A 21,716-nucleotide genomic window follows, 5' to 3' on the forward strand; every position below is an offset into this window, starting at 1 on the left:
CAGGTCTTTATATTTTTTCACTTAGGTTGTGAGAACGCATGGGGCCTTGTCCCAGGTGACACTGCATTGGGTCATAGCCTGTGATCTTACCGAAGACCTGATCTCTACATATGGGAATGTAGCATTTGATGTTGGCCAAGCAACAGCAAATATTACTGTACAGGTTTCTCCTGATGAAGTTCCTGAATTGGATAAGGTGTTTTCAGTTTTAATCATCAATGTCTCCAGTGGTCGCCTTGGAAATCACACTAATGCAACTTTAACCATTTTAGCTAATGATGATCCGTATGGAGTCTTCATCTTTTCCGAGCAAAACAGACCAATGAAAGTTCAGGAGGAAACAAAAAATATCTCCCTGACAGTCGTAAGGCGTGGTGGTCTCCTCGGTACAGTAATGGTAACATACAGAACTATTGGTGATGACGAAAAGTCACCTTTTCTTCCACCTGATGTTGTTAGAGCAATACAGGGAAAAGATTATATGCCTGTTACAGGTTACTTGATCTTCGCAGCCAATGAAAGTGAGGCCACAATATCTTTGCCTATTTTGGATGATGATGATCCAGAGAGGTCGGAATCTGTTTTTGTGGAGCTAAGCAGTATTGTTTTGATTGAGAAAGTACAGAATCGGCCAAGTAAGTATCTTATATACGTAAAACCTAAAATGTAAATCTGAAGGATAGTATTTATATTTAATAGGATAAAATGCAACAAATTAAATGTTACATTTTTTACCTCTGCCAAACTCTGTGTAGTTCAGAAATCTCTGAGTAAGCTGCCTCGTGTGCTGTTGGCATATGTATATCCTTTAAGGCAGTATTTTGTCAGAGCTGGATGAGCATTTCTTTATCCCTTTTGTATCATCTTATCCAAGGTCTTTCAGGCCAAATACATTGCAGTATTAATTTTCTGCACTAATACCTGTTCGTCTAATGTTGTTTCTGTAAAGTACAGTATTAAGAAATAACTAAGCTAGTTTCCCTTATGGAAAGCCAAAAAGTATTTTAAGAATAAAGTGGTGTCGAACTACAGCCATGTGTTGCTTACTTAGTGTAAAGAATGTTTGCTTTGTCCCTCATTCAGATAAATTCAGGTCATTACAGCCTGATTTGTACTTCAAAACTTCCTGGCGTGTCTAATTGCTCACCTGCCCCAGATTAATCTTGATATTAAAGGAAACTTCAAATATAATTCTGCTGAGAGTTTGAAATGTTCTTTATATTTTGTCATAGCAAGTGTAAAACCAAAGTTGCCTTGAACCTGTAGGCCTTCTGGACAAATAAATAAATAAACAAATGATTTCAGAATAACTTACCTTTAAGAAAAAAAAAAGGCTTGTATGCTCCACAGCAGAGTAGAGTAATACATTTTTAAATTTTGGATTTTTCTGCTATAATATAATTCAAACACCAAAAGTAAGTTGGTGCAGTTTGTAGTTATAATTTTTCTAATTCTAAAAAAGATAATTTTGTTGAAAGCTATTGGTGACTGACCACTAAACTCACATGTATGTCTATGAATTCTTTAGCCACAGAGAAGAAGCGTCTTGGATACCTCCTCACTAAGTTGTCTTTATGTTGCAGTTGTAAGTTCTCCTCGACTTGGATCAGTGGGTGAGACGATAGCTCATGTAATTATCAATGCCAATGATGATGCTTTTGGAACACTTCAGCTTTCAGCTGCAACTGTGCGAGTTGCTGAAAATTACATTGGACCAATCATTAACGTGACCAGAACTGGGGGATTATTTGCAGATGTGTCTGTGAAATTTAAAGCTATGCCAATAACTGCAACAGCTGGTAAGAAACCAGAATAGAAGTAGTATGAAGTCTATGATAAGTGGAAAGAGTGTACTGTATACTTTGAGCAGTCAAAGCAAACATATGTGCATTGAATACACTTCTGTAAAACAAGTGAAAAAAAAAAAAGTAATGAGACATTTACTGACTGTGTTTTGCAAATAGGAATCCAAGCCTTATGGGGGAGACTGTTCATCAGCTTTTAGAAAGCTATGAGACATCATCACTGAAGAATCGTGCAAGAGAAATGAGGGAAGGAATTGGAGTGTTTGTTTCCCTAGTAGTCCACCACCTCTTCAAAAAAAAAAAAATTAAAATAAAAAATACTATAGTAGTATATGTAGCTGCTGTTCAGTCCTGTGTGCATACTTAAACCCACAGTGCATTATTGAGGTGAGCTTATTGGAGGGAAAGTGAGAACTGGGGTTTCAACTGTAAAACAAACAGGCAAAATCAATCAAAACCCAAGAAAACTTGCATTTCTAAAATTGAGAGGTTAAGTTCTCCAGTTGGTCCTTGCTATACAGAAGGTACATGAAGAAAGGAGCCAACTTGGGAAGTATGCAGGGTCAAAATCACTTAGTTATAAATCACACCCACTGTGTTTCAGCTGTGTCCAAGATTGAATAGGCGGGTGGTGCATGCTCTGAGAACTGATTTTTTTGTGTGTGTGGCAGACTTTTCTAAATAAATGTGTAGCTAGATTGATGTCAGAGTATGTTTTCAATTAGTTTCTGAAGCAAAGTGTATCACAGTTGTTCATCTAGACATCCTTAGAGACAAGTTTGTGTAAAGTGAAGTCCACGCACAAAATGTGCCTTTTGCTAGAATCTACTTTACAAAGGTTCTTCTGTTCACTTTTATCTCTTGGAAAGCCAGAGACCAATTAGAGATCAAAGACAGAAACATCTTGGTAGTGTGACCTTGTCAGTGGAAGACAATAATGGACTTTTTGTAACTACCTCTTGGTCTTACAGTGCAAACTCTGCAAGTCAAGTTTTACTTTACATTATCCAGATATATAAAAGGCAATGGAAAATAAAAAATACTGTGTTGTCTGGGTCTGAAGATAGAGAAAAAAAGAAAAAAAAACCCACAAAACAAAACCACATAAAAGCATGGATGAGTGCATGTGTAAGCAAAAAGAGAGGTATTACTGATGGTGTTCAATACACTGAACTGTAATTCATTAACATTTTGTGCTGTTTAATGTTTTGTTTGTTACTTCTGCAAATCTAGGTGAGGACTATAGTGTAGCCTCATCAGATGTTGTCTTACTAGAAGGAGAAACAAGTAAAGCTGTGCCAATATATATAATTAATGACATCAGTCCTGAAGTTGAGGAGTCATTTTATGTTCAGCTGCTGAATCAAACAACAGGAGGAGCCTTGCTTGGATCTTTGACAAGGGCAATCATAACTATTGAAGCTTCTGATGACCCATTTGGATCCTTTGGTAAATGATTCATATTCGCATATTTTCTCTCTTCTGTTAACGTTTTTACTGCAGATTTGTGGGTGAGCTGTTACTGGGCAACTGAATAAAAACTTTCAGAAGACAAATTGGAAACCTGGATGAAGACAGTAAAGGAAAAGATAAGATAAACTAAATTTAAAAATGTAATTAAGGAGTAATGGTGCTTTAATATCACAAAAAAATATTATACAGTCAGTTGACACAGCAAGAGTTTGTCCAGTCTGAGATCAAAACAGATTTTGGAACCTCCCAGTAGACATAGATGTAATTTCCTGTGTACATGAAAATATTAATACTGAAAGTTTGCTTTTAAGTTTAAACTTATTTAAAAGTGATTTACCTGTGCAAGTAAATGCAATCGAGTGAAATAAAACTATGTACTTCAGGAGCTGAGCTGATATATTTACTTTAAATGTCATTGTTAATGAAATACATCTCTCTGTGCTGTACTTCAGTTTTTCAGATTACTGAATTCATTGTGGAGGAGCCTGAATTTGGATCAGTAACCATAAATCTGCCAATAATCCGCAACGCAGGGACGCTCGGTAATGTTACTGTTCAGTGGGTTGCTACCATTGATGGACATCCTGCTGATGCTGACTTACAGATTGCCTCGGGTAATATTAGTTTTGCTCCTGGGGAAGCCGTTCAGATGTTGCTGTTGGAAATCCTGGCTGATGATGTTCCGGAAAGTGAAGAAGTAAGTAAATCAGTTATGTCTTTCTTGAATAGTATAAGAGTTTTAACTTGTTAAAGAAATGTCTGCAAAGGAAAACAAGGAATGTTCTGGCAGGAAAGTGCAAGACGTTCAGATTTTACTTTGCTTGTGTTTATTGTTAGAAATACCAAAAATTGTTTAGTTGCATTATATCTTTTTCTTTTTTTTTTTTTTCTTTTTTTTTTCTTTTTGAGATTGTCCATGTAGAATTAACTCAGGCCTCCAATGGTGGTGCTATTGGGTTAGATGGCGTGGCAAATATTATAATACCTGCCAATGATAATCCTTATGGCACAGTTTTCTTTCATCAATCCTTATATCGAATTCAGGAGCCACTAGAAAGAAATTTGCTTGCAAATATAACAGTCAGGCGAAGGTTTGTATAATGTTTGCTTTATTTCTATCTATTTTTTTTTTTCTTGGCTACAATTTCAAATGTTATGCTACTCTTGAATAAGTATTTGCATAAAGTTCTTGATCTGCCCACTCAACACATTTTTATTTCATATACATTGTTTTTGCACTAGATATCTGCTTATTAGAAATGTATGTAAAATACTTAAATATGATACACATTTTAATGTACAATGTAAAAATAATGTACACAGTGTACTTGAAGTTTCATTTTGCCTACTGAATCATCAAGTCATTTAAAGCTGCAGAACAGCCTGCTCCTGTGATTTGAACTGGAGGACAAAATGGGTAAACTCCTGTGGGATGGAAATGAACAAGAAAAGGAAAGCAGGTTTTATGCCTGTGATACAATATCCTGAGGACACCTAGGAGGAAAGATGACAAGGGTGGGCAACAGAGGCTTTTTCTTCCGTGTCAGCCCTAAGAAGACTAATTTCTAATTAATTTCTAGAAACACGTTTGCATTCTTAACGGGCTACTACCCAAGCTATAAATAATCTAATTTGCTACCCACAAGATATGACAATGTAGTTATTCTTATATTACCTTCAAGAGAATCCACTTCAGTTATTTGGAACTTTTCAGCAATTCAGGAAGGGCCAGTTGATTTTGGTCACTTTTATTTTTAACCCAGAAATAGACAGGATATTAGATACACTTCATCAACTAATATTAATTTATTTTTTTTTTATTTTAATGTCTTTTAGTGGGGGAAGGTTTGGTCAGCTGCAGATATTTTACAGCACTTCTGAGACTGACGTCGTAGCTCTTGCCATTGAGCAAGGTCAGGATATCCTGGCTTGTTTCGAGTCTCCTGTACAAGGAATTCCTGACCAACCATCCAAGACCAGAGTGAACATGTCGGCAGCAAGTGACCCACTGTCTGCCTGTGCCTCTCAGTGCCTAAAAGAACAAGTGTGTTCAGCCTTCATATTTTCTGGTGCCTCTGAGATTCCCCTCTGCTTTTGGCTGACATCAGAGATCAGCCCCTTAACTAATGCTTCAGGGTTCTGGACCTACAAGAAAAACATCACCAGTGCTTCCACTCTCTTTAGTACACAAGCCATCGCTGGTAGCGATTATGAATCTGTTACCAGACAGTGGGCCACCATGCAGGAAGGTGAAGAGTTTGCAAATCTCACGGTCACCATCCTGCCTGACAATCTGCCAGAGCTGGATGAGAAATTCACTGTGTCCCTTTTGAAAGTTGAGCTAATGAACATCTCAGCCAGCTTAAAAAATCAGCCAGCTATAGGACAGCCAAATACTTCCACAGTTATCATAATGATGAATGGAGATGCATTTGGAGTGTTCAAGATCTACAGCGTAAGTCCCAGCGCGACTGAGAAAGGTCTGTATGTTGAAGTAGAAGAACATCCTCAGGCCAACATGCAGCTGATGGTCCACAGGACAGAAGGCAGCCTGGGACAGGTGACAGTGGAATGGCGTGTGGTTGGTGGAACTGCCACCCCAAACTTGGATTTTGTAGGTGTTGGTGAGATTCTGGTGTTTGCTGAAGGTGAGGCCAGGTTTTGCATTAGCTTCTGTATTATGAAATTAAATAAAAGCAAAAAGAACCTGACAGGAGCTCAGTCCTCTGGATGTTTTGATAAGCGATGTCTTATGCTTAGGTTAAATCACCCTGAATGCTCAAGATACATATGCAAAAATATATAGTTAATTAGCATATAGCATTATATTGCAGAACACACGTTGGCTGTAAAAAAAAAAAAGATGAAAAACATAAACATCTCAGCATTTTTGTAAGAAATACTGCAACATGCATTATAAAGATTACCTTCTTATCAAATAAATAAGGAGTAATAATGCTGAAGGTCGTTGTTATATGAAAGTTAATGAAAACGAGAATCAGGCCCAAACAGTATTTTGTTAACTTTCAGTTATTACAGTACTAATTTTTCATGATGTCTCTTTTTAGATTCTGAGATTGTATAGATTTCATAACATAACAGCATATTAAAAAAAATTGCAAATAGGAAAAACAACTTAATGGCAGACATTACTTAAGTACCATGTGGCACAACAGATATATTTTATATTTTCTAAGTCAGAGTTGTCTGAACAGCTATTTTGAAAGCAATTTATGGAAGTGTAATAAAGATTCTAGTGTGCTAGCTAGCTTGCTAATTAATCTGAACCCAAAGGAATGGTTGTGAGCAGTGACTGAAGCTGACACGTAATTACATTTGTGGTTATAAGTTTAGTAACAACTGTTTTCAAAGTATTCTGGAACACAGTTTAGCAAGAAATACATGTATCCTGTAAACTGATGTTCTCATAATCATAAAACACAGGTTACACCCAAGCACTGAGCGACAGGGTTGTGTTGTAAATTATAATGGATTCTAGAGAGCTGGAATTGATCGTCTTTGCTATTTGCACTATCATTCTTTAATAGCCCAGAAGACAAGTAACTAACACACTGACAGCCTATTTTAATGCATGCCCTGGCCCAGTAAATATGTTGAAATTGGGTGTACATACTTATGTATGTGGTTCATCAGAGAACTTATGCACTTGGTAATTTTTTTACAAGATTATATTCCCTTTTTCTAAGTTAAATTTGAAAGTCATAGAACTTACAATGCATATAAAGATTCTAGACACTCAGAAATTATGCCTACATTGTTAATTTCTACATAGTATATTTAATAATTTGATAATTGCATTTGCCTAATGTAGCTTTTCAATAGTAATTGAATAAAACTTCATAATGACAGTCAGCAACTTCTAGGCAGGTAAATAGATAAATGTACTTCATGTGCTTTTTTATATTTTTAAAGTATTTCCTACAAAAGAAAATTATTAAGTCTTTTTAAAAGGTGATTTCAATGTGCACACATAAGTACATATATGTTCTTCTCCTCATAGGGGAAACAAAAAAGATGGTCACGCTGACCATTTTAGATGATCTGGAGCCAGAGGATAATGAAAGTATCATAATCAGCCTCATCCATACTGAAGGAGGGAGTCGGATTCTGCCCAGTTTTGACACTGTCACGGTGATTATTCTGGCGAGTGACAATGTGGCAGGAATTATCAGCTTCCAGACAGCCTCAAGATCAGTTATTGGTCGTGAAGGTGGGTTCTTTGTGTTGACCACACTCAGTGTGTGTAACTCTTGCTTCCATCTCCGTGCTTTCTGTTGATTACAATTTACAGTGGTTGTTTATATCACTGTTCAGAGAATGCCAGCAAGCAGAGAGTAACCACATCCTTGACATCTATTTGTTTGAATTTTTGGCTCTTGCAAGAGTAGGACTGGAGAGGATGAGTACACCATTTCCAAAACCGTCTCATATATCATCATCTGTGCTTTCTCTTTTTTCTGAAGATCATGACTTGCTTCTCTTGGTATTGCATTTTAAAGCTCCTTTTAACGTGTCTTGTCCTATTCATTTATACCATATTCCAGAACTGTTTGTAGCTCCCATCATGCACATCTATTAGAAATAATAAGCAAATCTCATCTATCCGTAAATCTTCTAGAAAATATTCCTATAGAAAGATTAGGATCACATCATCCCTTTTCTTGACTCAATAACTTGCTGTTTTAATGTTTTCTGTTTATGCTTTTTTCAGGTAGTTAATTTAGGAATGTAGCAATCTTGCTGTCATCACTCGGTCATGACATTTGAGAAAGAATAATAATAATTTGATATGGTGCAAAGGTTTCTACTAGTGATTTAAAAGAGCAGGTTTTGTGTTTCGTCTAAGGTTTGATGCAGTTTTCCATAGGATAATAACAGTACTAATGGTGATTGCTTTTGGCAGCCTTTGCTGGAATTTCAGTGTTTTGCAGTATCATATTTCTCTGACATGTAAACTGATGGGCAGCAAAAGTTATCAAAACAGAAAACTTGCTGTCCAGGAATGTGTACATTGCATTTTCTGTTTGGTCTTTCTCAACCAAATGTGTTTTGTTTGTTGTGTTTGTTTATTTTCCAGAAATGAAAGAGTGTAATAACTTTTTTTACTTTTTTTTTTCCCCAATCTAGATATGGTTTGTGTTAATTCTGTGCCTGTTTTTTGTCCTTTAGTCCTCCACATTAAGAGTTCTGATCCATCTGCCAGGCCAGCCAGCTGCAATCTGGCAGGCTAAGAAAAGCTGTTAATGAGCTCAAGGAATTAATACAAACTGTCTCATACCCAAAGGTTGTGGTGACCCTGAATATTTTTCACTGGTTAATTATTCATAGTATGCTAAAAATACTGGCCATTTGGAGCTGAGTACTCTGCCCTAGTTTGGAAATTATTTGATTCCAATTTCTTCCAGCTTGTGAAAGAACATTGTCTTCCAGCAAGAAAAAACAATCAAACTAATTCCCTTTGATAAAACAAAACAAACAAACAAAAGGATTAGATTATTTCAGTGTTTTCTTTCTTTATTGGTATCAAACTTTTCTGTTCTGAAAACAAAATTTGTCAGACATAGCACCTAATATGATTATCCTTTTTATTTATTGTACTATTGATAAAATTTCTGTGAAGTAAATCTGTATTATTTTAAAGCTGTGTGTATTATTTATCACCTTTAGTAGAGGCATGCAACATTTGCCTGGCTATGACTGTATTAGAGGAAAATGCACTGCAGTAGCTTGAAATAAGGAAGAAGAGGAGGAAGGCTGAGCCTCCTTTCTTCTCCCTGATAAATGTAGAAATCTAAAGCTGTAGAAAACATGGTTAAAGGTTACAATACTCAAAATAGTGAAACTAGCATAATGACACTTTCAATCTTCAGAAATTGATTAGTACTTGTATTAGTATTTCTTTCTGGATAGGGATACCAAAGATATTGGTAAAACTGACTGAGAAATATGGGTCAGTAATTAACTACTGGGGGCCTGTAATAATGAAGACTTGTACTTCAGGTTTCTTCTTAGTGTTTGGATTACAGTGGAAGAGGCTTCTGCATCATTAGGAGTTTTGGCCCAGTGTTCAGTGAAAATTCATTATATTACATAATGTTGTACTGAAATAAGCTTTGTCTAAATTGTGCATTCTGCAGTGGTACTAAAGTGACCATTTTTCATTAAATATTTATTTGTTGACAATGATTATGCAAAATTCTCAAACAGGATAGAATGAACAGTGCAGTGTTAAATAACATGATAAATTAACTTCAGGGGAACCTAAAAACTGGCAGGCTATCCTCAGATATCTGACTGTAGAAGCAGAATCCTTGTGATGTCAATAAATTTTGAATTATTCTATTCTCTTAGAAGTAACATGGAACAACTTAAGGCAAAGGCACGAGTGTCAATACATCTTCCAGGCTTAACTGACATCTGAAATGTTGAGGCTGAATAACACATATAATTCTATTTATCTGAAAATAGATGTATGCAATTCTTCTATTATTTCTTCACAGTTTTATATTTTAATTAATTACATTAAAGTCTCATGAAGTCAGTTCGTCATATGTCTTTTAGTAACCAATATACATGCATCTCGCTAATATTTCCTTACCAAAAAAACCTGAACACATCTAGAAAATGTTCAAATTGTTCCAGCCAGTTTTAGCTGCGCTATAATACACCAGAATAGCCAGACAGCATCCTAAATTAAATACAGACTAGCTGGACTGCTCAGTTCTTTATACCATGGAGTAAGAAGACGCTTAACACCACATCTTCTCTTTTGCTTTTATATAATAAATGTATCTCAATGTTTCTCAATATGTTTTCTTCTAAGCGTGTGCATAACACAGATCATAAGATAGAATTATTCCAGAATTTGCAACAGTGGAAAAAAAATCAAGTAATACTAAGAAAGACTTTTTCAGTCAGTTGGGAATGGAGCTAAGTTTGTCAGTATTCTGTTATGCATCACTAAAATACATTTTGACAAATTTATGTTTAGTTTTGTTCATTCTTTAGTAAGAAAATGAAATCTTATGTATTATTATTTCCAAACACCTCGGTAGTGTAGATTAGTTCATATTTAATGTCTTTGAAAGCCAATGCAACACTGGCAAACTTAAATTCTGCATGCTTGAAAAATGCTTTTGACATACAGGAGCAATACACCCACATATAATGTAAGTAAAACAATAAAAATACCATAAATGCTTCTTGTATGTGCACATTGTCAATTGATACTGGTTAGACCAGAAATTAGAAGACATTATTTTTTAAATAATTAATTATAAATATTTTAGTTTGGAATATTTTATTTTTAAAATAATAAATTATTTAATATTAACATTTTCTCAAAATTTTATTTTCGAACACTGATAATATTTGTAAGCTCAAGTTCAAATAGCTGGAACTTAGAAGTAATTACACGCATTTTTCTGCATGCACTGTGTAAGTCACAAGACCGTGCAAATGTTAGGAGAGTGTATATTCCTTGCCAGTTAGCTGTTGTAGAAAACTGTGGTACATACAGCATTTACTATGTTGTAGTTCACAGACAGGTACTACTTTTCTATTTGTGCGTGTTTTTATGAGCATTTACTTTCAAAGTTATTAATCTGTACCAGGTTCCCTCATATTTTGATAATTCTTTCCAAGAGTGAACTAAAAGCAGAAAAGCCCAGCACAAAGAGATTTGGTTGGTTTTTTTGTTTGTTTCAGTCTTAAAAACAAATGTGTTATATAGCTACTTTTGAGCTCACTATTAAAAATACAAATGTCTTTCAGAAAAAATATTTTAACTGTGATGCATTTTTTGGCTTCTCATTTTTGTAATTGATATGTAGGAGAGGAAACCCCAACATGTTGCATCTCTATTCTTTGTTCCTAGGAGAACAGCTGCAATTCCATGTTGTAAGAACTGCCCCAGGACTGGGAAATGTTACTGTTGAATGGAAGATAGTTGGGCATAATGTAAAACAGAATTTTGAAAACTATTCTGGAATCCTCTTTTTTCCTGAGGTAAGTCCATAAGCAAAGCTAATGGCTACAGGAGAATACTGTAATTAGGACTGAGCTGGGAAAACTAGTCTTTGTTTCTTGGTCTGATTATTTACTTTTATCCCTTACTCTTTGAGTTCTAAACTGGAGGGAGTTTATAGGTTTTCATACTTTAACTTTACATTACTAGAAGGTATTGTTCAAAATACATATGATACAGTGATATAACTTGTATTTTATACAACAATGACTAATCACTTTACCAATAAAATTAATAGGAGATATTGAATGCAACATTTTATGTTCACTTGCTGGATGACCATATTCCCGAAGAAAAAGAAGAATACCAGATCATCCTATACAACATCAAAACAGAAGGTAACGCAGAACTATAGACTGCTATATCTTAAAACTACCATGTAGTAGTGTCATATTTTCATATGTATTAATCCACTTCGGAGGTGTAGGACAACTGGTGTAAACTACATGAAGTTCACTCACATGTTATTGAAACATATATATGAAAAACCCACAGCGTCTTTGCAGTTTTCCTTAATTGGTATTAATCCCAATTTAACTCTGCCTGTTTAATTCAGTGGTTATTCGCTTTTGTTTAACTGAACACAAACTTGAGCTTAATAATGTATTCTGGATACCGTTGCCATGAAATAAGCGGATATTTTTCTTTTAAAGCAATCTTGTCATGCCAGCTTTCTGATCTGTATCTGAATTCAAGATCAGAATATTTTATTCTTGCCATTCAAATTTATAATGAGAAAAGAAGCATGAAACTGCATCCTTTCTAAAAATACCTTGTGTTAAACTGAAATTAATGTCTAAATGTCAAACTAATGTGACATGGATTATGTTGCTGCTAGGTGCCTTACCAACTTGCCAAAATTATTTGTTGACTCGTGGAATCTGTCAGGATAAGCATAAATGGATACACCAACAGTTATTCATCAAGGCGACACTTGGGAAAGAGAGTGATTTCTTAACGGAAATATTGAGAAGTTGAATGTAATTTTAGCTTTTGGAGTTAATTCCTGGGAAAACTTTCTCTTTCCTTTGACAATAGAGAAAGTTTAGGGAAGTTGATATTTGGCACTAGCCTGTTAAGTTTTCTCAGTTCTTAATATGTTTTCATGGCTATTTTTTTAGCATGCATACAATTTTTGTTGTGGTTTTATGTTCCTTTATTTTTTACAGTATATAAATATATATACATTCCACACCATCCATAAACTTCAGTGAGTGCATCGTGCAATTGGTTTAATTTCGTTTATATTCTTACAGACTGTCATTTGAATGTAATAATAGCAGTAATATAAGACAGAAAAAAAAGTTGCTTAACACTTTATTCACTGTAGTCTTCTGATTCTTTTGCAGGAGTTTCTTCTTCAGGTGCTGCTGTTTTGGATAGTCAAGGATATGAAGCTGTTCTGACAGTAGAAGCAAGTGATGAACTACACGGAGTCTTGAATTTTGCTTCCCCATCCAGGGTAGTTTTAATTCCAGAGGAAAACAAAACAGTTCAGCTTTTTGTTAACAGAGAATTCGGATCTCTAGGTTTGTATAATAACTCTAAGAGAAAGGAAATTCTGTTTTGGTAATCATTAAGCAAATGAAAGCCATGACAGGGAGGCTGGAAATTTAAAAAAATCTTGGATACACTTGATACTCTCATAACTTCTAAGCTTCTGCAGGCTTAGAAACTAAGTTTTATTTACAACTGGAGCCATCACCCTCATTTCCACAGCAAGGAATCTGTGAGCTGTGGCAAAACTAGTCGGCTCTTAGGGTTACTACCTTTAGTCTAATGAACCTGCCTCAAAGTGTTAGTCTCTCCAAAAGAAGTAAAAAATATATGGGAAAAGTAGCTTGTATGGAATGATCATTCCCACATATTTCCACTCTAAACTTCCAGAAGCAGGCAGGTTGGGAAAGTCCCATGGAAAATGTTGTATTCAGACCACTAATTTCAGTTTATATCTCCTCTGATAATTTCTTATTCCAAATAACTTGATATTGAATCAATGTGTCTTTAACATCCATAAATTTAAGTGGCACTTAATTCCAGAATTCAACAATTTGCTGTGTGCAAAAATATTTTCTTGTGTTTGTTGCCTGAGAATTTCAGCTTCTATTGTGAGATAACATGTAATAATTTCCTATTTACCTTTTTAGATTATATTTAGAAGTCAATGATAATCCCTCTTACTTTCTTTTGCTATATCTGTTTTGAAGTTAAGTGACCAGTTACAAAAAATGTTCAAGATCTGGACATACCACCAATTTGTAGAGGCATTTGAATGACATTTTTGTTTTCCCAATTCTTTTTTAGTATCAATCAGTATCTAATTTACTTTTGGAACACTGCTTAGGAAACTAGTGCTTTAAGATAAGTATACGTAGTATATGTAAGATCTCTTACTTTAATTAAAGTCCATCATTATTTATTGAAACTAAGATTCTTTTATACCTTATATTTTATTTCATACAGACTAGCTTTGAATTTCATCTGTCATTTTGTCTCCAGGATCACTCTCTTTTTATTTGCAACTTGACTTACCCTGACAGATTAGTGAGACATAGGTTTATTATAAAAAAATTATGTCCAACTTTTGTTCTTGGTAACATTAATCAGTATGTCCCCTTATATTTTATTCTGTATTGGAGTCTATGTCAATCTGCCTGGGAAGCAAACTGGATTTGTTAAGCTGTAATTCCAGCACTGTCTTTAGAGCCTTTCCAGATATCGGTCATTCCTGAAACACGCTACTTCCCTTGGCACCAAACCTGATATTAATAATACATTAGATGTCCCAGGTGATACTTCAGCAATGTCCACAGCACCTCAAATATCTGAATACATTTGGTCCTAATGCTTTTTGAGTCCTGTGAGGTTGGAGAAATCACCAAAGACTGGACTGAAAGCACATTAAAAGCAATGTTCCATTGGCTCCAGATTAATCTTTTAATCCTTTTGCTTTGCAGTTAGGCTTTTCAATTCATAGGTGAGCATTTGATGTCTTTTCTTTGTCTGTTCCAGTAAGCATTACCTAAGAATTGCTTATTTTTTTTCTTACAAATTAAACAGGTGCTGTCAACATTACGTATGCCACAGTTCCAGGATTGCTCACTTTAAGTAATGAGACAGAAGGGACCTTGGCTGAACCAGGAGCTGATTATATAGCTGTTTCTGACTCACTGGTTTTGGAAGAAGGAGAAACATCAGCTGCCATAAATATTACTATTCTAGAGGTAAATTCTGAATCCTTTTCTTCCGTACTGATCTGTATGACATCAGAAGGGGAATATTTTAGAACCTAAAGCTCGCAACCTATATAACACTTGAAGCTAAATATTTCATTGTCATTTAGAAAGATAGTTTCTATCTTAATGTTAAAATCATAGAAGGACAAATAATAACAGAAAGCAGCTCTACCTATGCATAAATGAAATTCAGCTGTCTCAACACTTGACTAGCTGATATTCAGAACAGTGTAATTCATTGCTTACTACAAGGCCTTACTTTCTCAGTGGTTGGGTTTGTCCCTTTAAAATTGGGTAGGAATTTATTCACAAGATTGATTAGTTTGGTGTCACCAGAGTCTTTTTTATGAAATATAATGTCATACTTTGTCAGGATAGTAAATTTTACACCCAATGAAAGTATTTCATGAAAACAGAAAAAATAAATTAATTCTAGTGTTGATATAATATTAGAGACTTTTAGCATATTGCTTCTTGGTGACTTCTGTGACAGTTTCTCAAAGGAAAATGAAAAGAAGATGTACTGAATTTGTGTTTTGCAGGATGATGTACCAGAGGTGCAGGAGTTCTTCTTGGTTAATTTAACTTCAGTGGAACTCATCATGAACCATTCGACTTCATCCCCACCTAGGCTGGGTAAAACAACTTCTATGGAATTATCTTTGGTTTTTCCTTCTATATGAATTGCATGAAGATTATATTACTCTGGCATTTTGTCATTATTCCACGTACTTGTCATGTATGCCAATATGAGACAGGATATTCTGAAAGAAACATTGTAGAATATCAAACATATTCATTATTACACTTGCTTCTTACTTTTTTTTTAAGATCCAAAAATTAAAAAGTGATTTTCATAGAGGAGTTAGTAATTAACAGTTGAAGAGCACAATTAACTGAAAAGTTTTGCTGGTAGAATGTTGATCTGATTTTCATTTCCAAGTGCATAATGGAAACAAAAATGTAAAAAAACCCCAACTTTATGTAATTACTTTGTTCACTCTTTTTAAAGTATCTTTTTTTTTATTCTTTCTCAGATTTACTTTTAGGAGTCGCATCATATGGTTTTCCTAATCTTCCAGTGAACTTCATTATCATTTACTTACTTAGCTCCTCGTTCTGCTTCTGAATTCACTAGCACAGATGCCATTGGCTTTAAGGACAGTTAGATTATCCTGTGGTACTGAAGACTATTTATACTGATTATTTCTAACATCCTCTTTGATTCTTTCCCTTTTTCTTTGCATGCCTATAGAAGTGACAGAGTTAATTCGTTACAAATTGAAAGGTAACGTTCAAGACTCATTCCCCATTTGTAGAGACTGAGCTGTGATTAAAATCTAAACACAAAAATTGTAGCGTATGAGTACAAAGGATTTTTTGGAACTAGATTATACTGAATGCTGTGTAGTCTCATGTTCCATTGTAAGGGATTGGCAGTCTCTTTGAATTGTGACCATTCAACCCTGCTGTGATATCTGGGGTTAAATGCACAGATAATAGTTTAACCCATGAGACAGAAACTTGTGCTCATTGTAAGATGTCACTACAAAGTCTGTTGCCAGACTGTTTTCTAATCTTGTTTTCCCTGCTGGTGTATTTTGATTTTGACAATTTAACTCCTAGTTGGTGCAATGCATTTGTTTAGGTTTTCTAGCAATTGCATACGCTATAAAAGATATTTGAAGTGTTTCTTGGAGGTGTCTAATATCAAAAGAGATGGGGGTTCCACACATGATATAGGCATGTGCAGTCAGTCCTACACATCTGGAGCATATTGTGTGTACTATATGGCCACGTGCATGCAATATGTGGAGTAGAATTGAATACACTGAACTTAAGTGACCTTCATTTCTGGTCTGAGGCTTCACTGATAAAGAGCAGGAATAGAAAATATAAAGAGAGTTCTGTTGTTTTCTCCATGCTCCTCTTGCTCCTGTCTTCTAGAAAAGGTGGAAGAGCCTGACTCGTGCAAAAGCACGAGGCATTAGAAAAATGGAAAATGATGAACAGCTAAGAATGATGAAAGAAAAAGTAATAAACTTAATGGGTACAAGAAAGAGCTAAGCCAGGGGAGAGGGGCATCAGGGGAGGAGAAGGACGCCAGATATGAAATAAGAGGTCTGATGTTGAAAGCAAAGTATTACAGATGCTGGATGAACTGACACAACGAGGGAACAAGCAGGTTAGGAGTGAAGCTGAAAGGTCTGTAGTCGCTAGCACTCCCTCTGGGTTTCTAAAACTCAGTGACATTTCTGCTATTTGTGTAGAGGTTTTGCAGCTACTGCTGATCTTCATCACTCCTTCATAGGTTTGGATTCATGGCAATGAGCTTTTATTCACTTCTATCTGAATTGATACAAATCTTTCCTATAGCTCTAATGATAGTATATGTATTGTGGATTCAGTGGAGTCAGTCTGGTTGTAGAAATTGTCATTATTTCCTTCATTTCTTTTTAAGTCTTATTAAAAGTAAGTTGAAGTAACTTAAGGTAGTCATGCAGTACTGTTCTCTGAACAAGTTAAGGCACTATTTTCTAAGAAGAATCGAGTTCTGACCATCAAATTCTGGTCCTTGAAATCAATGGACATTTCTGGCTTTACTTTGTTATTCAGTATTTTCACAGTGCAATACATACAATAATGTTTCAGAGTTATTGTGAAGGTACATATGTCTCTATGAAGCAATATAATGTTACAGTACATAAACAGCCTACAAAGAAATTAATAATTCTGTATTTGTAGTAGAATCTGAGGTGTGTGCCGGTAAGGTTTATGATCAGGCAGAGAAACATGAATAGAGGATGAAATATTGGATCATTTATTATTCTTTCTTACTCATTTTCCCTCCCATATTCAGAATATCACAGTCTGCAAAATGTTGAATGTCACCATAATAAATGCACACAATGAAAATAAATTAAGATTCCATAACAAATCTTGCTTTTGGTATTTCCTAAGTTTTCTATGCTGTGTTTTACTTTCTAAATTTTCTTTAGCCTTTTCTTGTATGCATTATTAAATGTAACAGTGATAATTCAAGGCACTGTTGCAATTCTGATAGTAAGGTAGTAAGCACAGATTTTCTTTGAGCCTTTCCAGTTATCTTGCTCACTACAATTTTCTCCTACATTTTGGTAACAGAAAATTATGTATTTCTTTTACAAAACTAGTAGAGATTTAAAAATTGCTTCTATGATTCTCGAAAATAATGAAATTGGACTTGATTTTTCTTTCATTTTTGTCCTTCTGTTTTCCATTTTAGATGTGGAAGGTTTAGCTTCTCAAATTATTATTGATGCTAATGATGGAGTGAGCGGAGTAATTGAATGGGGAAGTGCCAAGTAAGTCTTGTCTCCTTGAAGAACTTAATGCGTCTGTTAGTGATTGGGGTTGGCCAATTATTTTCATTTTCAGTTGACAATAAAACTCCTACTAAACTCCTAGGAAGAAGGCACCCATTAACATAGACAGGCTTAATCTGTCACTAATAAACAGGAAAAAAGCACAACCTCCTATAGCTTAACTCCATTTAGGCAAGAAACAAAGGTAAAAAGGTTGTATTAGACAATCGTAATGGTGCTGATACTGTGATGATGCTTTTTCTTATAAAGCAGAGGGAATGATTTGAAGTGAAAATATAACAACTGTCTACCATGTTATTAAAAATACCATACTCAGCCAGCACTGAGAATTTTTTTTTGCTTTTTGTTTTAGTTTTAAAGTTAATGAATCTCATGGGAATCTGACAATAATGGCACACCGAAACAGAGGCTCATATGGCAATGTGTCTGTATTTTTTTATGCCCAAAATTTGGAGGCACATCTGGGTTTGGACTTTAACGTGACCTCAAGGGTAAGAAGCAAATTCTAAATTGAGCACTTTTCATTCCTTCATCTTCCTCAAAAGAAAGTCATCATGTTTATTCTGCAGAATGATCAGTAATGCAGCTGGATTTTTCATCTTGTTTCAATTACTTTGGTCATCTGAATGAGAATAAAATTAGTCATCTTATTTTACTCTTTCTTTCTTTTTAAATATGGAAGTATTTTTATAAGACACATTGTAAACTTTCAAACATCTATCTCAAATACAATTTTGCTTAGAGAAAAAGATTTCATATAAAGCTTCATATTTTTTACAGCAGAACTTTCGAAGTAAATTGCTTGTTTGCCCTCATTCTGCGATGTGCTGAACTTTTTTACTTCTGTTTTCAATCAATTAGGACACAGAGATTATAGCTCTGATTGTCTACTTTTCCTTTTTATTTAATACAATTCTGTTTACCTTAGTTGAAAAATTCTTTGCATATTATCAACTGCTGTGTACTCAATGCTTTCTGTGTTTCAATGCTAGACTCTTTTTTTTGCGGATGGAGAAAGGAATAAATCTGTTGTTGTTACGATTTTTGATGATGATATTCCTGAAGGTGATGAGAAGTTCCAGTTGATTTTAACAAATCCCTCTCTGGGGCTGGAATTAGGGGAGAACACAACAGGTAAAACTTAGTTTTGATGTTATCATTCTTTAGGATTGTATGGCAATCATTTTAATTTCATTCTTCTGAATAATCTTCTTTCAGAAAACACCATTGCCCTGCTATGGTAGATCTTTACAATCCTTTGGAAAATTCTTAAACATCCCTGTGAATTCTTTGCAATTAACTAGATAATACATAAAATAAAAAATCAAAAAGTTTGAAAGTGAGCTTTTTAATAAGAGAGTCTAGATTATTCCTGTCTATAAATATTCCTAGATAAACTAAAATACTTGCATATTCTCTTCAAGTAATATTATGGGCATTAAAGCATTATACATACGCTAAAGGAAGAAAAGGTTGTATTTGTATGTATTTGATTTGTATGTACATACAATTATGTTTTACTATGTTAATTAAATAATATTTCCATTATTTATTTCTCAAAAGCCACAATTACCATACTTGCCAATGATGATGGCCATGGAGTTTTGTCGTTCAATAACAGTGATCACTTCTTCCTACGAGAGCAAACAGCTCTCCATTTGATGGAAAGTGTTGCAGTATTAAATATTATTAGAGAACCTCCTCAGGGGATATTTGGCACCGTGACTGTTCAATATCTTGTAAGTGAAATTAATTCTTCAGAGGCATCAGTGGATTTGACCCCTTCTCAAGGATATATTGTGCTGGAAGAGGGAGTCAGATTCAAGGTAATATGATAGTTATTACCAGCGAAGTGAAGAAAGCTTTTTAGGAATTGTTGGAAAGTTTTCAGCAATGTCTTTGTGGTTTTTTCCATATTTATTTTTTTTCTTATGTTTTCCTTCATTCTCAGAGTAAATTGAGTCATGGGAGTGGGAGTGCATGAAAATTAAATATGCTCTTTTCTATATATTTCTGTGTTTGTAACGGATGATGTAAATTGAAAACAATATGATGGGTATATAATGTTTATTAATGCATCTTCTCCATGTCCAAGAGCTGCGGTTCTCCTGCTGTGCTGTCCAAAGTTGTAGAGAAGGAACAGAAGCAGTAGCTTGGTCTGATGGGCTTGTGTCATCATCAGTTGTCAAGTCTCAACAACCTTCTGTGCTTGTTTTCTTACCAGACGCTGCATATATCTGCGATACTGGATGAGGAACCAGAAATGGATGAGCACTTTGTCGTCACCCTCTTCAATCCAACGGGAGGAGCCAGACTGGGCACAAGAGTGCAAACCATGATTACAATACTGCAGAACCAGGCTCCGCTAGGGCTTTTCAGCATCTATCCACTTAAAAATAGGTAATAAACACTGCTTCAGTTAAAAGAAGATTTTTCATAATCGATAGAGTTAGTATCCGTCTACAACTTTGTTTTTGATGGATCCCTTTGAAGAAATTCAGCAAGCCAATTGTTAAACATTTGTAATTTTGAAATGTACACTATCTGTCAAATAATGTTACTGCTATACAAAAGAACAGAAAAGCACTTAAAATGGACTATTCATCTTCAGAACTGTCTATGTTTTTTTTCCTAAAACAGTATTTTGTTAGTGTGTAAATATTTCACTAGTAGTAATGCGTATTAAGATCTCCGAACCTCAAATCAGTGCCGATGGAGTAATACATTTAATAATTTATTTTTGGTTTTAAGTTTGTGTAAAACACGGGGCTGTTTTTTCAGAAGCAAATGAACTGTATGGAATGACATTTTCAAAATTATTCGGCTTAAACTGTACAAGTGGTGTGTTAAATTTTGGGCTCGTTTAAAATTTTGCTGAATTGCTTATGATTTTGCCGAGGTCTTGTGGTAAGAAACATTTGATGACCTTAATGTAGCTACCAGTCCGGCAGATAGCAAAACCAGTTATTTTATTTTTTATTTGTCTTGTATATTCCGCAGCTGGAATTGTACGTTAAGAATCTTACATTAGAAAAATAATACATTTTTTCGTTATTTTCACAACTTTCAAATTTAGGACAAATTTCCTCATAATTGAAGAAGCCAACATCACAGCTTATTTGAGAGTTTCACGGAGTAATGGGCTCAACGTGTCTGTGAGTGTTGAGTGGGAGACATTGTCGGATACTGCATTTGGCATCAGTACGTTCATTTTATACAGAATTCCACTGCTTTTGTCAGAGTGGAAATAGCAAGAGACTAGCCAAACATACAGGAGATGTGACTTAGGAATCTAAATTTACATATTCAGATTTAATTACATTAATTAATGTTTTTCTGAGCATGTCAAAATCCATTAGATAAAAAAGCTTATCTGATTAAAAATAACTTTGTTATCAGCCACTCTGCCACTCTGTTTCAGTAATCTGTATTGCTCTCCTTGCTTCTTATACAAACATTATTGTCACTGGACTTTTCTTTAATAAAATCTATTATTCTCTTTTTGTAACTTTGTATTTTTCTAATACAGTAGTAGAGACACACTTTACATAAACCTGACGTAGCCTTAGTCTGAAAAAATGCCACCACACCTTTTCTGTCCTATTTCCCAGTGTGCATTTTTGGGAGTCTCAGGCTCTAATCTCATGAACACTTTGATCTGGTCCAAATTAGCACTGCCCTTGAAGGAAGACATCATTCTGTCTCTGCCTGCTTGTTCCCATTTCCATGAAATTATTTTTTTTGTTCCGATACTGATATATGTATAGCTGCTTACCAGGCCAGACTGAAA

General features: G+C 34.8%; 1 protein-coding gene across 1 annotated transcript in view; it reads left to right on the forward strand.

Annotated features, from left to right (window-relative positions):
• Positions 1–21,716, forward strand: part of ADGRV1 (adhesion G protein-coupled receptor V1) — a 288,101-nt gene that overhangs the window by 74,979 nt on the left and 191,406 nt on the right. The window contains exons 29-47 of the mRNA XM_065656969.1: positions 26–635; positions 1,584–1,799; positions 3,039–3,254; positions 3,731–3,975; positions 4,188–4,369; positions 5,115–5,926; positions 7,300–7,509; positions 11,176–11,306; positions 11,564–11,663; positions 12,675–12,854; positions 14,386–14,549; positions 15,104–15,197; positions 15,820–15,849; positions 17,827–17,905; positions 18,279–18,417; positions 18,919–19,060; positions 19,490–19,752; positions 20,151–20,326; positions 21,003–21,127. Coding sequence (XP_065513041.1) covers positions 26–635; positions 1,584–1,799; positions 3,039–3,254; positions 3,731–3,975; positions 4,188–4,369; positions 5,115–5,926; positions 7,300–7,509; positions 11,176–11,306; positions 11,564–11,663; positions 12,675–12,854; positions 14,386–14,549; positions 15,104–15,197; positions 15,820–15,849; positions 17,827–17,905; positions 18,279–18,417; positions 18,919–19,060; positions 19,490–19,752; positions 20,151–20,326; positions 21,003–21,127 — 4,114 coding nt within the window. The remainder of the gene's footprint in view (positions 1–25; positions 636–1,583; positions 1,800–3,038; positions 3,255–3,730; positions 3,976–4,187; positions 4,370–5,114; positions 5,927–7,299; positions 7,510–11,175; positions 11,307–11,563; positions 11,664–12,674; positions 12,855–14,385; positions 14,550–15,103; positions 15,198–15,819; positions 15,850–17,826; positions 17,906–18,278; positions 18,418–18,918; positions 19,061–19,489; positions 19,753–20,150; positions 20,327–21,002; positions 21,128–21,716) is intronic.

The sequence above is a fragment of the Caloenas nicobarica genome, chromosome Z (genome assembly GCF_036013445.1).
Source record: "Caloenas nicobarica isolate bCalNic1 chromosome Z, bCalNic1.hap1, whole genome shotgun sequence".
Lineage (NCBI taxonomy): Eukaryota > Metazoa > Chordata > Aves > Columbiformes > Columbidae > Caloenas > Caloenas nicobarica.